The 16,264-nt window shown below is 41.7% G+C and overlaps 1 protein-coding gene across 4 annotated transcripts in view; it reads left to right on the top strand.

Moving 5' to 3' along the window:
• Positions 1-10,831, top strand: part of lpp (LIM domain containing preferred translocation partner in lipoma) — a 119,094-nt gene extending 108,263 nt beyond the window's left edge. For all 4 annotated transcript variants that reach the window (XM_086090265.1, XM_086090261.1, XM_086090262.1 and 1 more), the window contains exons 9-11: positions 7,578-7,756; positions 7,847-7,967; positions 9,079-10,831. In XM_086090265.1, the coding sequence (XP_085946391.1) occupies positions 7,578-7,756; positions 7,847-7,967; positions 9,079-9,207 (429 nt within the window). In that variant the 3' untranslated portion in view covers positions 9,208-10,831. The remainder of the gene's footprint in view (positions 1-7,577; positions 7,757-7,846; positions 7,968-9,078) is intronic.
• Positions 10,832-16,264: the final 5,433 nt, after the last annotated feature.

Below are 16,264 nucleotides of genomic sequence, written 5' to 3'. Positions count from 1 at the left end.
CTTTCTTTCTTTCTTTCTTCCTTTCTTTCTTTCTTCTCTTTCTTTCTTTCTTTCTTTATTTCCTCCTTTCCGCCTTTCTTTCTTTCTTTCTTTCTTCCTTTCCTCCTTTCCTTCTTTCTTTCTTTCTTCTTTCCTCCTTTCCTTCTTTCTTTCTTTCTTCTTTCTCTCTTTCTTTCTTCTTTCTTTCCTCCTTTCCTCCTTTCCTTCCGCGTTTCCTGACCTTGCCACTTTGCCACTCCCGCACCGCAGACGCATTTTGACAAACCTGTCCGAAGCGCCCGGAGTTTAGTCCAACGTGACGGCGCAGACATCGGGCCGCCCTTAAACCGCGAACCCCGCGTCGCCGGCCGGGACTTTCCTTCAACGTGACGGGGCCGCACATCAGGCGTCCCCGCGCACAACAAAAGGTGGCAGGAGCGCCGCCGTCCCGCCCGGGCCCGGCACTGCCTCTCCGCCTTACGTCCCGCCGCGCAGCAGAAAGTGACCCCTCTGGACTTTAGGCAACGTCTCCTGCCGCGGTTGCCGAGAGAAAGTGACAAAGAGCCCGGCGGTCGTCGGCCGATGCCGTGAGTCGGAGTGACATTGCGGCGGGTCAGCAGTGGGTCGCCGATATTTTCTTTCCCCCCCCGGGCGAGGAAATATGCTTAGACAAAAAACATGAGGGAGCTTCCGCAACTCTTGTCCAAACAATGGGACCCTAATAGCAACACTTTGGGGCCGCAGGCGGGACAAGATATCGGTGTACGTCGTATCGTTCTGTGTGACGGTGCGGGACGCGTACAGACGGTGACAACTGCTTTCAACACAAGCGGGCGGGAGTAGAGAAAGTGTTCGTGTTCCCGCCCTTTGAATAATTAGTTGTTTGGTCCGGTCTTGCATCATCATAAGTGTTAAATAAGCTAATAATGCTAAGTTTAGCATGTCCGATCCATCTGCTCCGTGTTTTGTCGTTTTTCTTTTTTTCTCTTTCTTGCTAGCATTTGTCTTCGCTTTATTTTTGCCATTTGAGATCAATAAGCTTGCGTGTCCATTCCATCGCGACCCGCGTTTGAAAAACCTTTTTTGATCTTTTCATTGGACCACAATTTTTCCACTTTGTCTCAATAGCGACTCTCCCTTCTTTGTGAGTCATCGAGGTTCGACTCTTTTTCATCTTCATCTCCTTGAACTTTATTATTTGTCAAGCTTTTTTCCCCCCCATCTTGCTAGCATTTCTCTTCTGTGTGAGTCATCGTTGTCACAGCTAAATATGCTAATAAGGCTAAGTTTAGCACGTTCAAGCCATGTTTGAAAACCCTTTTTTTTTTTTTTTGCATAACCACGATTTTGTTGTCTTTTCCTTCTAGCAACTCTCCTCTTTGACGGGCTAATAATGCTAACTTTAGCATGTCCGATCCCCCGCCGCCATGTTGGAGAAACCTTTGATGTTATTTTCCGTCTCGCTCGCATCTCTCCTCTTTGTGAGTCATCATCGTTTGCTCTTCTTCTTCTTCTTCTTCTTCTTCATTTCATCTCCTCAAACGTCCTCCTCGTAAACGGCACAAGAGGCTCGTTTGTCAAGCTTCGTTAAGTCACATTCCCCCCTCCCCTTTCTTTGTTTAGTGTTTTTTTTTTCCCGCCGAGGTGACTCATCCATTCGGCATTTTGTCCCGTCTTTCCTGCGGCCGCTCGCTCGCTCGCTCGCTCGTTCGCTCGCCCGCTCGCTCGCTGGTCCCACAGCAGTAAAGGCAGGCACCGAGCAGACGCGGCACTGAATCAGCTCGGCAGTAAATTTAGCGGCGGCGAGTTCATCCTGCCAGGTCATAAATCGCGTGCAAAGCGCAGCCTGCCTGCCGTCAGCCCCGATCGGCCTCGCGGAAAAACATGACGGGGAAAGAAAAAAAAAAACTGCTAGGTGTAAAATGTGTGTCAAAAGAGCAGAGATGAAGTTATTCCCCCGCTTTGGAACACCGCCGCGTTATCGTATGCGGGAAATCGGTGATGCAATCGAGAGCGCTTTTCACATCACGGCGAGGAAAGAAAAAGTCTGACGCAGATGTCGAGATGTTAAAATCACGGAGAATAATATAAGCGGATGTCGGCAAGCAAGGGTTGCTTCCGTCATATTTAGCATCTCAGGCACGCCGTTTGGTTGCAGACACGCGTCAATCGTGAGAAGCGACAATCGGCAGAGCAGCGAAATGAAATGTTTGTGGTGTTAAATCCATCTATTATATATTTTTTTGTCAATTATATTTAATGTCCAACACGTTTGTGTACAATTTAAGCTTCACTTTATTGATATTAATTTAGAATATATTTTTTATTTTGTTTTTGTTTGTAATTTTTTTAAATTATTTTTTACATGAAATTTCACTGATAGGCAAGTATTTGTTATTATTTATTAAAAATATATTATATTTCATATTTACCGGTACTATTTATTATGAATTCTGATTCAACTTTAGGGTTTTTGTATTCTTTAAAATGATGTATATAATACTCCAAGTATTTTATTTGTATTTTTATTATATACACTTAATTAAAATAAAGGTACATATGTCTGTGGAAGTTAACAGGCCTGACTATTTTTAAAAACTTTTATTTAGAAAAATAATTCATGGAAAGTATATTTTTACATTGAATAATGTTTAATTCAACTACTTTTGTGCAAAATTTCACCAAGATTTATATGTATTTATTCTTTTAAATTAAAAATGTTTTTGTTTTTAAGGATTTTGTATTGTTGAAATAGTATCTGTAATAAAAAAGAACAAATAATAATAGTAATAATAACGTGGTTACAAACATACTTAAGCTTAAAATTTCACCAGCCATAAAATTTTTTAAATTGTTGCAAATTTTAATATGTGCATTTTAGAATTTTTTTTAAAAAGTTGAATAATTGTGTCTAAATGAACAGTGTAGCATTTTTTAATTATTGCACATAATTGAACGTAAACTTAATATTAAAATATAATTACCGTACTTATTCTGTATTTTAATACATTTAAAAAATATTGAGTGAAGTTCAAAACAGGCAATGCCAGAAAATCAAACATTTGAATACAAAATGTGATGAATGACTTCATATTTTTAAAGTAAGATGTATTTTATCAACAAAGACATTTTTGCAGGCAGTTCATTGGTGCCGCTCGCCTGTCAATCATCACAAGACCGCAGATGTGCCCAACCCCCCATGACGGCTTCTTCTTCTCGTCTTTTTAATGCCAGTATTTTACTGCGGGAAATTGGTGATGCAAGTTTTAACGCGTTATGCAATCGCCAGCGGTTTTAACATCACAGCGGCAGGGAGGGCAGAAGAAAAAGAAAAAAAAAGGAAAAGAGGACGAGAGAGCGAGCGAGAGAGCGAGCGAGAGCGCGAGAGCGAGCTTGAATGTCGGCACGTATGAATCACGGAGGAGTCGAGCAATAATTCCAAACATTTGGCGGGCGGCTGCAGCAGCGTCTCGCACGGAACAACATTCAAGTGCTTTTATTTTGGTAACAATATTAGACAGCCTCATTAAGACGCCGTCATTACGTCCGAGCACGTTTATTTTTAGTCGTTAGGAAGCACAACACGGAGCAGGACAGAAATGAACTCCATGACCTTTGAGTCGGCCCTGATTTGGCATTTCTTCACCTCGTACTCTTCCTTGTGCTGAGAAAAGTGATCAATAAAATTGATTTGTTATCATTATGACTAATCTTAATGCAAAATGACTAATTTCGTCATCATCATGCGCCGACCGATTAATCGTCAGACTGATTTAATCGTCTTTTATGAGCTCTTTTAAAATTGGCAAAAATCTGCAGAATTTGATGATGAATTAATGTTTTTTTTTTTTTTTTTTTAAATACCAAAAGGACAAAGTATTTTATAAATCAGTCAAATTTCTGTCTTAATTCATGTCTTTATTTTTGTAATCATTAATGTACACAAAAAGTAAGTTAATTTAATCATGATCTTTAAAAAAAAAAAAATATTAATCAGCCGATGAATCAGTTATCGGAAATTTATCCCGCCAAATATCTGCCTTAAAAAAAAAGATATTGGTCAGGCCATAATGATCATTACCAATATTTTGTGTTTCCGCACGGACATTTATTGCTGACGGACGGCGGAGCTATTAACACGCAAATGTGCTCGATGGACGTCCATAAATTATCTTGAATAAAAAAAAATCTAATGTTAGGGATAAAAGTAACTATTTCAAATTTATATAATGTAGCATAAAATCATGCATTCATGAAACCAACCATGATAATAACAAAAATGACACCACAAGAGGCCCTTTTGCTAACCAAAACAGCAGCACCTACGGAAGCGCCTCGACAGTCCCTCCCGTGGTGACGCTGAGGCGCGCGCGGCCCCCGTCGGACCCGAGTGTCAGCGGAACACATGCTACTCGCGACGCGCTTTTGTTTTGCCAACACGCGTCCTCGCCTCCGCCAGAAGCTGCCAGACCTCGTTTAGCGTCCGGGCCCAGTTCTCAGCGGACACTACGGGCTTTGCAGGAAGCAAGCGGGGAGTGAGTGGGCTCGCCATACAATTGACGACAAGTGTGCGTCTGCGCGCGTGTGTGTGCGTGCGCGCGCGCGTGTGACCTACATTCACTTTACTGCCGAGACGTTTGTTTAGCCTTGTGGGCAAACACGCGTGCGAGAGAGGAAGTCAAGATGCCTCAATACGTCAGCGGTGCACGTATGGTGCCCTCTAGTGGCGGAGCGCATACGGCAGCGGCCTCAAAGTCAAAGCAAGGGGTTCGCAACAGGTGGCCCGTGGGCTCAAAAGTGGACCATGAGGGGAGTGGGCTTTTATTTTGAAAGAAACACATATTCCAAATTGTTCTTATGAGAGGTTACTTGAGGTCAGGGTAGCATGTCAGATTTACACATTTATTTTTTTTGTTTTGGGGGGGGGGGGGGGGGGGGGGGGCAGGAAGTGAAATCACATGCTCCAGTTAAGCTAAACAAGGCTAAGGTATTCCCACAAGAAGAGAGCCAAGAGGCAGGGAAGGATGCGGATCAACTAGCGTTCCCAACACCCCCCCCCCCAACCCCCCGACATGCCTGCGAGGTAAATAAAGCTGGCGCGCTCGCAGCATCCAGCTCATTAAAAAACTTTTTTTTTTTAATCCATTTCCAGCGCGCACGCGCCGAGACTGCGGCGCGGACATTGTTTACACGCAAGCGCGTTCCCGGGAGTGGTGTTGATTTCTACGAGCGTCTCTCTCGCTTTTCATGAACTCCTCGAGCCTCTCCGGGAGCGCACGCCAGCCACGAGGCCGCCGGTCCCAAACATGAAAGTCCGCCGTCTCGCGGGTTGCGGGGCCCCGACGTGGCGTGACCGCGCGGACCGATTCCGCGCTAAAAATAACATCCGGCCGCTAGGGATACGATGGGCGGGGGGGGGGAATTCAAAGCTGCGCGGAAATACATTTTTTCACGTGTAGTTTCATGTGGAAAAAATTGAACTCGAATATTTTACTTTAAAAAAAGTCATGATAGAATTCGAATGTGAAGAATTCAACCATTTTTGTTCCATTTTTTTTTTTTTTTACATGAAGCGGCGGAGTCATTGTTTTTTGTTGAGGATAAAGAATATATATCGGTGAGTGTTATTATTTGTTGAAAATATTGTACCACCACATGGATGCTATGCTTTGGCATTCGTTATGGCACTTAGCATTAAGCTAACATACTTAAAGACTAAAATATTTACATTGTGATAAAATAATTATTTTCTTAACAATTATTTTCTATTAAATTTAATATGAATTCTTATTTGTTTTGCATTGCATTTAAGGTCAAATGTGCCAAAAGCTCATTAAAATTCTTCTTCATTCACGATACACTATTTATTATTTAGTTTTTATATTTTAAAATAAATCACTTGATACTTCAAATGCAAACTATTTAATTTCATAGTTATTTTCTTAACATTCAATTTTTGGGGGTCAAATGATATGCAAAAAAAAGTACTAAAATATATTAATGACACTATTTTATTTAATTTAAATTAAAAAAAAATCATTATTATTTGTTGTAACTGGAAAACGTAATATTGTTTTTTTTTTTTAACTGTAGTAATTTGTTGTAATTGATCAAAAATATGAATTTAATGGTTAGATAAGATGCAATGAAAGTTTGACAAATGAGATGTTTCGGCCGTCGAGATTTTCAATGCATTTCCGGTTCAGACAAATGTCACGTCCTCAAAGTGTCGTTGACCCCGATAAAGAGCAGAGGTGCGACACCACGTGACCTGACACGCTAGCCTCGGCCCCCCCGCGCGGGCTACGCTAGGGCGCAACGTTGTTAGCACGCAGACGCAGAATGTCAGCGCACACGGCGGCGAGCGCTCGGCGCGGTTTGCCTGGTCCCGGCGCTCGGGGCCCGGCGGCGCGTGACTCGGCGCCGTGTTGGCCACACACCCACGACCGTGTTTGGAAACACGGAGGCGTGGGGGTGGGGGGGGCGCATTTGGGAGGCAGCTGAAGCGTGTGCGCTTTAGCCCGGCCGAGTGCGCAAAACGGCCACGGCGGAGAACAGATCCAGGAAATAGACAAAAGGGAACGCAATGCAACCCGTAGCAACTTTACACACCGACTTGATGGAAATGTCATGAATGCCTCTAAAAAAACATTAAAAAAAAACAAAAAACATTTCTTATGTTTTCTAATAAAAATGGCACGATACAATATTGTACTGTGTAGAAACTAGCGCTTGAGAGGAACAATATCGATTTAGCAGATTTTTACTAGGGCTGAGTTTATAATAATATATCGAATCGATTTTCCCGTTCAAGCCCGATATTGAATCATAAAACCTTGGAAAACGATGATCCAAAAAAATATATATATAAAATACAAAGTACGAAATAAACACCAACCACTGTTTAATGAACACAGTAATCAAGGAAAAAATGTTTTTGTAAAATGCAAAATGAAACCCGATTAATCGATTGAATAATCGATAGATTAATTTAAAAAAAATTATTAATTCCATGGTGACAGCACTAATCGATATCCAGCTCTAATTTTTACAATTGGTGGCGAGCCTTGCTCCCGAACCCCCACGAATAGCCAGGGTTTGACTATGAGGGCGTCACAAAAGGAAGCGATAGAAACAAATCCAAGACCACTGCTCCCTCTACCGTGGGCCGCCTGCCCAAGCGTCCTGGCGGGAGAAAGCCTGTCGTCATCACAAAGTGGAAATATTTACCACCACTCTCGCACTCCGCTGTGGCTCTGAGCAGCATTGACAAGCGATGTGAGGACACCGAAGGACTGAATTGAGAATCATCGACGACTTTTGGTTGAGGAACAACTTAATAGTTTTGAGGAGCTTTTTTTTTTTTTTTTGCAGGTAATCAGTGCTTCCCTTTCAAAATTAATAATAATAATAATAATAATATTTTCTCATTGCCAATCCACCCCTTTTTTTTTTTAAAAGTGCCTTTTATTTTGAAAATCACGTGTAAGCGCTGAACTGTTGCAAACGTGTTTTGTTTTGTTTTGTTTTGTTCAATGCAAAAATCCGGCGCAAAGGCCGCGCCGGGTCTCATACGTGTTACGCGTGTGCGTTGACAGAACACGCTGGAGACGTGCAGCATGTGCAGCAAGCCCATCATGGAGCGCATCCTGAGGGCCACGGGCAAAGCCTACCACCCTCACTGCTTCACCTGCGTGGTCTGCAAGCGCAGCCTGGACGGCGTCCCCTTCACCGTCGACGCCTCCAACCACATCCACTGCATACACGACTTCCACAAGTGAGGCCGGCGCGCCGACGCGGGATCGCTCGCGCCGTTAACGCGCTCAACGTGATGGCGTTTTTTTTGTGTTTTGTTGTGGCCGTGCAGGAAGTTCGCGCCCCGTTGCTGCGTGTGCTCTGAGCCCATCATGCCCGCACCCGGTCAGGAGGAGACGGTCCGCATTGTGGCTCTGGACAGAGACTTCCACGTCCACTGCTACCGCTGCGAGGTGCGTACTTCGCGCCGCCATCGCCGCCGCCATCGCCGCCGCATCAGAATATTGATTTGTTTTTACTGATCAGAATGGGTGATTAGATGCTGACATTTGCTCAAATTATAGTGAGCCCAAATGTACGGCAGCGTATAAATATTATTATTTTTTTACAGCTTGGGAGCAATTTTCAGAGCAAAAAAATCACACATTTGTGAGATTATAAAGTGGCAAATTTGGCAGAAAAATAAAAAACTTGTAAATTTGCGAGTTTATAAAGTGGCAAATTTGCAAGAAGAAAAAAACTCGGAAATTTGCAAGTTTATTAAGTGGCAAATTTGCAAGAAAAAAACTCGTAAATTTTCGAGTTTATAAAGTGGCAAATTTTCTAAAAACTCTATTACTAAATTTGGGACTTAATAAAGTGGCAGTTTCGAGAGAAAACTCAGATCGGGGTCGGGTTTTCAAATAAGAAGATAGTAATTGCTTCAAGCATATGATGTTAAGCATTTGACGCCTCGCTTTGAGGATCATATATTTAAGTTAATTTGTTAAAATGTATATTTACTTGTACATTTATGTTTCCAGAATTATTATTTCCACATTTATGCCTTTTGTTATTTTTTTGTACAAGTATCTTAAGTTGATGTGTTGAATCTGCTGCCCTGCGTCATTTACCTAAAGTATGCTAGCTTCCGATTGGTTAGTGTTAGTCAGCTGATCAGGAAGTGATGTCGCTCTCGCTGCCGTGTATGACGAGTAAAGTTTAAATGAAGAATGAATCCGTCTCCGTTCTGCCTTTTCATTTTATAAACAGTCGCATTAACCACCAACAAATCCTCACATTAGACTATAAGGTTTTTTTTCTTGCAAATCTGCCATTTTAAATTTTCATTACTTTATTTATTTATACGCAGCCCTAATAGGCCGTCGTACAAATATATCAAACAAGTTGTTAGATGAAACATTTAGCCGATCTTAGCATAAATGCTAGTCAAAAGAGAAAATAGTTAGCATTTTGAATTTCTCATGAAAAATGTTGCGTTTTTCACTGATTAGCATAAACTAGCTTAGCATAAAGCCTAAGCTAGCATGTGCCAGTATGCTAACGTGTGTTATTTGGGTGCAGGACTGCAGCTGTCTGCTGTCTGAGGGTGACAACCAGGGCTGTTACCCTTTGGATGGACACGTCCTGTGCAAGAACTGTAACACGGGACGCATCCAGGCGCTCTCCGCCAAGGCCACCACTGACCTCTGAACGGGCGACCAATCTTTTTGTGCTCGCTTATCTCTTCTTCCTTCCCCATCTCGCTAGCACACATGCTTTTCCCCCGCGCGCTTGGATAAACATTTATACTAACTACATTGTTGTACAATTAGCAACACGGTATGATATGGTTAGCCTAGCTTAGCATAAATAGCTGAGTGGCAAATAAATTACATGTGGCTCACCAAGATAGGCTAATCAGTGATTATCCAAAACGTACCGAATCAATTTTGATTCCCAACAACATGCTAGCTTATTTTGAGCATTTGTCACCTTCATGCTAGGCTACGCAGTGATGCGGTATTTAGCCTAGCATAGCATAAAAACAACGAACCATGAGACAGTTATAGTCTTGACTGCAAAGAGTACGACAACCCAAGATGTTGATGAAATGTAAAATTGTCGCTAGATTCTTAGCATTTCCCACTTTCATGAAAAGCTAAGCTAATCAGCATTGTAGCCTCCTTTAGGAACATTTTCAAAGGTACAGTTATCCTATAGAACAAACATGCCAGATTATCATTTATGCTAAACGAGGCTAACTGGCCAATACCTATCAACATTTTTGCCATTTGTGACCATTCCAACATTTTCTTTATCACGGACCAACATCATGCTAACATTCCGCTAAAATAGCCTTGCGTTGTTGCCTTTTGCACCTCTTTATGAACTATTATTTCTCCTATGCAGAAAAAAATATACAACTTTTTTTTTTTCACATGCTATCAGAAATTTTGCCGCAAATATGGTTAATGTCAGTCGCATGGACACTTTATGAGAATTTTTATAGGTTGAGGATTTTTGTTGATTATTATTTTTTTTTTTACATGTACAGAGCAGAGCATCCTCATCGCTATCTTTGTGTCTTAACACCATCGGTACGCCACCGCCGCTAGCACCTGCGTGCACATTTGTCAATATTTTGCCCGACTTATCGTTTGCTGCCTTTCTACTAAGCAAGGCTAATCGGCATACAATTTCTTCTTACATCATGGTAGAAGCTACGCGTAGCCTAACTTAGCATGAAGATAGCCTCACCGTTATGCTAAGTTGGGCTCGTTAGAAACTAGCTGCAGGCATTACATGTGTACGACAAATTGCAGTTACGCTAGGATTGGCGTAAAGACGGCTAACTGCGAGAGAGCGTTGCAGTTTGACGACCAAGTGTACGACACTCTTGTCCATTCTTATCGTTTCTTGCCGCGGTGCTCCGTGAGGCATACCAGAGATTCGCAGTGAACATTTTCTTCAATAACAATAGCTGCTTAAGTTAGCCTGGCTTAATTAGCATCACAACATCTGACTAAGAGAGACTTCTAGTCCCCAAGTGTATGACACGCTCGCAGATTCTTATCATTTTCCCAGCGTTTTGCTAAGCTAGTCCATGATGCTAGCGCTAAATGGTTAGCACATAATAAATGACGTAAAGCGATCATATTTTTTAAAGATTTAAGTAAATGATGTTTTTTGAGCTGTTAGCTTGCTGTCTTTTTGTTTAAAAAAAAAAGTGCCTTTGCCCCTTTGTGACCAAAGTAAACAAACAAGATGGCTGCCTGACACGCAAGCATGTTTTTCTTTTTTTTCTCCTTCTTTAATAAAAAAAAAAAAAAAAGTACCTGCACTCTCTTTGCTGTTGGTTATTCGTATGTTCGCTGTGATTGGGTTAGCTTTTCTACACAAGATCATAGTTAGCATTTTAGATTATTATTTTTTGCCTTCTGCAAGGATGTTAGCTTGAACATGTTCCATTTTTCAAGTTAAGTTGGTATAGCTAGCATTTTAGCTAAGCTTGTGTTCTTGCCTGTTCAGTTATGAATGAGCAAGTTAGCGTTTCCTATATTAGCTTTTTCACTGTTGGTTATAGTTAGCATACTAGCTTGTCTCCTGTTAGCTTTTTTCACAGTTGTCAGTTAGCATGATAACTTCATCTTTTTCTTTCATTTCTATTTGGCAATATTGAGTCATTCCATGTTTGTGTGCATGTTTTAGTAGCTTGTTGCCGTGCCAGCATGACGAGAGATTTCCTGGTCATTTTCCTTTTCCTCCAACAGCCCCCCCCCCCCTCCTCGTTCCTTGGCTCGACAGGCTGCAGGCCAAAACGCGCTGAGCTCGTTGCGCATGCATTTGCGTGCGGCGCTAAAGTCGCCGGCGGCTCTCCGCTCGCTTTAGTGCGCATAAATCTGTTGTTTACAAACAAATTGATGAGTGATGCGCCCCCCGGCCAACATTGCCCCCCCCCCCCCCCACCCCCAACCATACAGTCCCCTCCTCTGCATAAATATCCCGCCGTCTCCGCTGGCTTTTTTTTTTTTTCTCTCCTGCTTAAACGTCTTCTAGTACACGGAATTATTCTGAAGCAAGCAGCGCGGGACTGCAGGAGAGGTTAGTGGGGGACGAAAAAGGGGCAAAATAAGGGGAGGTGGGTCAAGAGCATGGCGGGTTATTAACGAGGGGCTGCATGGGAACGCCAAGGGGGAGACAATTGGGGGGGCCACAAGTGGGTCAAAAGGGGCCTGCAAGAGGTTGAAAGGTGGCTGTAAGGAGACAAAATGGTGGGTCTGGAAGTGGGTGAGATGTGGGACGCAAGGGGGTGAAAGCGGGGCCAGAAGAGGAAGGGTCGAAGGGGGTTCACGAGGGGTTGAAAGGGGGGGCAAATTGGGGTCAAGAGGTTGAAAATGAGGTGAATGGGCACAAAGTGTTTCGCATGTGCAGTCGTATGAGTCACGCTGCAGTGCTGCTGTGGAGTGGTAGCAACCTGCAACACGACTAAGGACTTGATGGGCTAATCAAGCCCACTCGAATATTTCACGCCAAATCATCCACTTATGTTCGCACAATCACTGAAAAGTTGTTTCACAATTAATCACACTAAACATGGTCGCTCATTTGAGCTTCTTCAGCTCGTTTACCGGTCGGCGTCCGTACCAAATGGGACCCGGCTCCCAGATTGGATCGGGGTCTTAGCATATTAGCTCGTCTTCTGTGAGCGCGTTAGCCCGTTTTAGTTAAGTTTGCATGTTAGCTTTTCCTCTGTGAGCAATATTCGATTTTTCATTAGCAATCTTAGCATGTTAGCTCGTCGTCTTTTCAATGGGACCCGGCTCCCAGATTGGATCGGGGTCTTAGCATATTAGCTCGTCTTCTGTGAGCGCGTTAGCCCGTTTTAGTTAAGTTTGCATGTTAGCTTTTCCTCTGTGAGCAATATTCGATTTTTCATTAGCAATCTTAGCATGTTAGCTCGTCGTCTTTTCAATGGGACCCGGCTCCCAGATTGGATCGGGGTCTTAGCATATTAGCTCGTCTTCCGCGAGCGCGTTAGCCCGGTTTAGTTAAGTTTGCATGTTAGCTTTTCCTCTGTAAGCAATATTCGATTCTTCATTAGCAATCTTAGCATGTTAGCTCGTCGTCTTTTCAATAAAGATCACAGTCGTTAGCCTTTAAAGCGTTTCATGTGAACGCACGCTTCATTACAAGAATCCTCTCGTGTTCTTCATCGATATGAGCTACTCTGCTAGCGCTGTTATTAGCCCACAATCTATCAGCCATTACTTTTGGCCAAGTGTAAGCTCTCTGACGAGCTGTCAAGGAAACCAGCGCGCGCGCGCTTCCATTCATTCCAGCGCGCTCTTTTGTCTTCCTTAACAATTCCGTGCGAGAATGAAAAGGTTGAAAAGTGAAAGTGAGTTTTTCTTTCTCTTTTCTTAGCCCTCGAGGTCGCAAGGTGCCGCCTCAAAAGAGCTCCTTAAATCATGAGAACCGCGTTACCTTTCCGTAGCGCTCCCGCCCGTAAGTCGCTAAAGTCGGAGGACTTATCCCGGATCCTCACGACGCTCCCGTCATGAATATCAAGCAGACGCCGCTCGCTCGCGCGCTCGGCCGGCGCTACCCGAGCGCTGCGAGGATCGCGCTCCTCGTGCGAGTGCAGCAGGCCAGTCAAAGGTCACCTCGATCAATCATTGGAACAACAAAAGTATACAGTTAGATTAGCTACTATTTTAAAGACTCTTGTTAGCCACGCCGTTGTAGCCGTTCTGTTAGCCGCTTTGTTACTAGCCGCTATTCTATTCACTCGAGCCGCTAATTAGCCACGAGATGTGCCGCCATTTTAGCCAACACTCTCCTCGCTATTATTCCAGCCACTTACGTTAGCCGAGTATTAGCATCGACTAAATGTCCCGAGCGTGTCTGTGATTTTTTAACGTCGTTCCTCCGTGTGACAATAAGTCATGTGGAAAAGTTTCTTGATTTGCATTCAAATTTGCAGTTATCAACTGCGTTAATGATCATCGGGCCGAACTCTAGCTTAGACGTGCTAAATGTAAATATGTGCACACTCAAGTCAATGAGTCTATTAGTATATATTAATACAAGTCCCAGCATGAATAGCAATTTTCTGCACACGGCGTTTAATTGACTGTTCTCGTCTCGGTGATTTCATAAGTGCGAAGCTATTAAAATAGAACAAAATAAATAAATGAAGTGTTGTTTTAATTCCCTTGACGGACAATTGTTTGATCACGAGTGGAGCTACAATGATTTTTATTTTTAAATAGTGAATCTTTTTGGACGCACAACAAAAGACCGCAGTGATGAATTATTCACAGCAAGCGTCCCTTGTTGGTCTTTTGCCGAAAACACCCAAAAAACTCACATGACTTTTGTTAGTTAGCGGAGGAACTGTTGCACTTTTCCATATTTAAAATATATATAAGATACCCAATATAGATTTATTTTTTCCAGGTATTGGAAAGTTTCACTGATTTTGTGTATGATGTCGTCAACTCATCTATGGTGTTGCAATTATTTATTTATTTTGGTGTACGGAATTTTCTGCTGCAAAAAAATTTGTCAAAATAGCTTATATAATAAAGTATTGACTCATCTCTATTTTTTAAAGGTGGTAAAAGATACTATAATTTGGAAAAGGGAAACCTTTATTTTTTTGTAATGAAGAGAAAGAAAGAAAAAAAATGACCAATATATATTTTTTTTCATTTAAAATTTCGGTGAGTGATAATTATGTTTATTACATTTTTAATACAATTTAAGCAATCAAAAAAAATGTGTATTTGGCTTTTTTTTCTTCTTCTTCTTTTTTTTAATACAGAGCAGAAATTTTCATTTGGATAAAAAAATTTGGGGTGAAAAATATACAATAAGTAGTGTGTACATATTTTTACATTAAATTCTTTAAAAATGTGGGCGACAATATGTACTTTTCTAATTTTTGTTTTTAACTCCTCTATATTATTTTTTTTAGAGCTGTCAAATGATTAGTTTGTAATCAGATTAATCACATCTCAGAATTTTCGCTTAATTAAAAAGGCTTTTTTATCAAAAAAAATTTTAAATGCATACGCTCATCCTCTTTTTCTAATCAGTTACTTGCTTATTTTAAAACGTGAAAAAAATAACCCCAATATTTTGACATGAACAAATATTCAGAATATCATTTATGAAATGCTTTACTTGAATGCATGTCGTGTTTCTTGCTCAAACACAACCGGTGCTACCTTGAACGCAACCGTCCGCTCTCAAGCTAAATAGTGCGATTAATCTGCATTAATACACGATTATTGCGATATTTTTTTGTGATTAATTAGTTAATCAATAAATTAATAAAAAAAATTTTTTTAATCTATTATGTATTTAATAAAAGGAACTTAAAGTGGCAGAACATACCCCAAATGCTTCAATTCCACTGTTGCGCACTCTCAGAATTCGAGAACCTCAGGATGAAATTGGAGCTTCTTTCCGCTCTTTTCGATAATCATACAATTTGTCCGACACATTCTCAGGTGTTAAACGGCCAAATGTCACCCAAAAAAAAAAAAGTGAGTGTTCCCCTTCCTGCTCCTCACGTCGCCTCACCCTGGCTGAGGTCTCGTCTTATCCCCGATTGATTTATGCGGCCTGTTTTTTTTTTGTCGGGGATCAAGCGGCTGTGATTAAGGGGATTTAGGAGGAGAGGAAGTGTGTGTGCGTGCGTGTGTGTGTGAGTGTTTGTGTGCGTTGGGGGGGATTTGCTGGATTAGCAGTGCAAGGTTCGAGCGCGTGTGTGCGCGCGTGCGTTGTAAACAGCTGAATGTCACAGGTTGTGTGTACTATCATTGACTTTAGTCTGTGCACTGGATTAATGCAACATCAGATACTGTCACATTGGGAACTAATGTTTTATCATAAACAAAATAATAATATGAAAGAAATCTTTATTGTGCAAATATGACTGCAGAATGTGACTATCATTAGCACATTTCTTTATTATTTTAAAATGTAAAATGTCATGTTTTGAAAAGTGAAATTATTTCAGTGTACTTACAGGATCTTTTTTCCCCATTTTTTTTTTTTTTTTACTCTAATGTAAATAATGTCGCCATTGAATGAAAGTCGAAATATATGCGGCAGCCAGTGAAATTGACAGGAAATGCACAATGTAAAGATGTAAAAATGTAGTGTAGACATAAAGTGCTTTGGAGTGACGTAAAGCAGACGGACGGGAAACCCTCGAGAGCAATGAAAAGAAGACAGCAAGTGCCCACAAGTCACCAAGAAGAGTAACACAAAGCAAACAGGAAGTGAGCGGGAGCAAAATAACGCTAACAGGAAGTACTCGTGAGCAACGCAACACAGACAGGAAGTTGTACTGGTGGAGATTTAGCCGAACGCGCGCGGGAAGCGTTTAAGAGCAACATGAAATGCACGCGATGTGCTTTGGAGCAAAGTATGTGAGAGAACATGTTTGTAAATACAGTATTTATTGGTCCTTTATTTATTTTTGAAAATCAACTTCCACATGACTTTTGATTTGTGTCATATTTGATACATCCGGTCACAGTGCTTTAAAATCATACATTTATAACTGTCAAAAATATAATTCTAAACTGACATATTAAACATATTAGGATTTGCCAAAAATATTAATTAGTCTCTCCTTTCTCAATTGGGGCATTCTTGCAAGGTCGCTGGAAAAAGCCATCAGCTGGGTGATTCTGCCCTCTAGTGGATTATCCGTGCAATGCATGTGTCATATCATATACGTCAGGGTTTT

Source organism: Leptonotus elevatus, chromosome 11, assembly GCF_054856555.1.
Source record: "Leptonotus elevatus isolate MCC_2025b chromosome 11, RoL_Lele_1.0, whole genome shotgun sequence".
NCBI lineage: Eukaryota > Metazoa > Chordata > Actinopteri > Syngnathiformes > Syngnathidae > Leptonotus > Leptonotus elevatus.
Note: the sequence above shows the minus strand (reverse complement) of the source record. Positions and strands in the feature narration are given on the sequence as shown.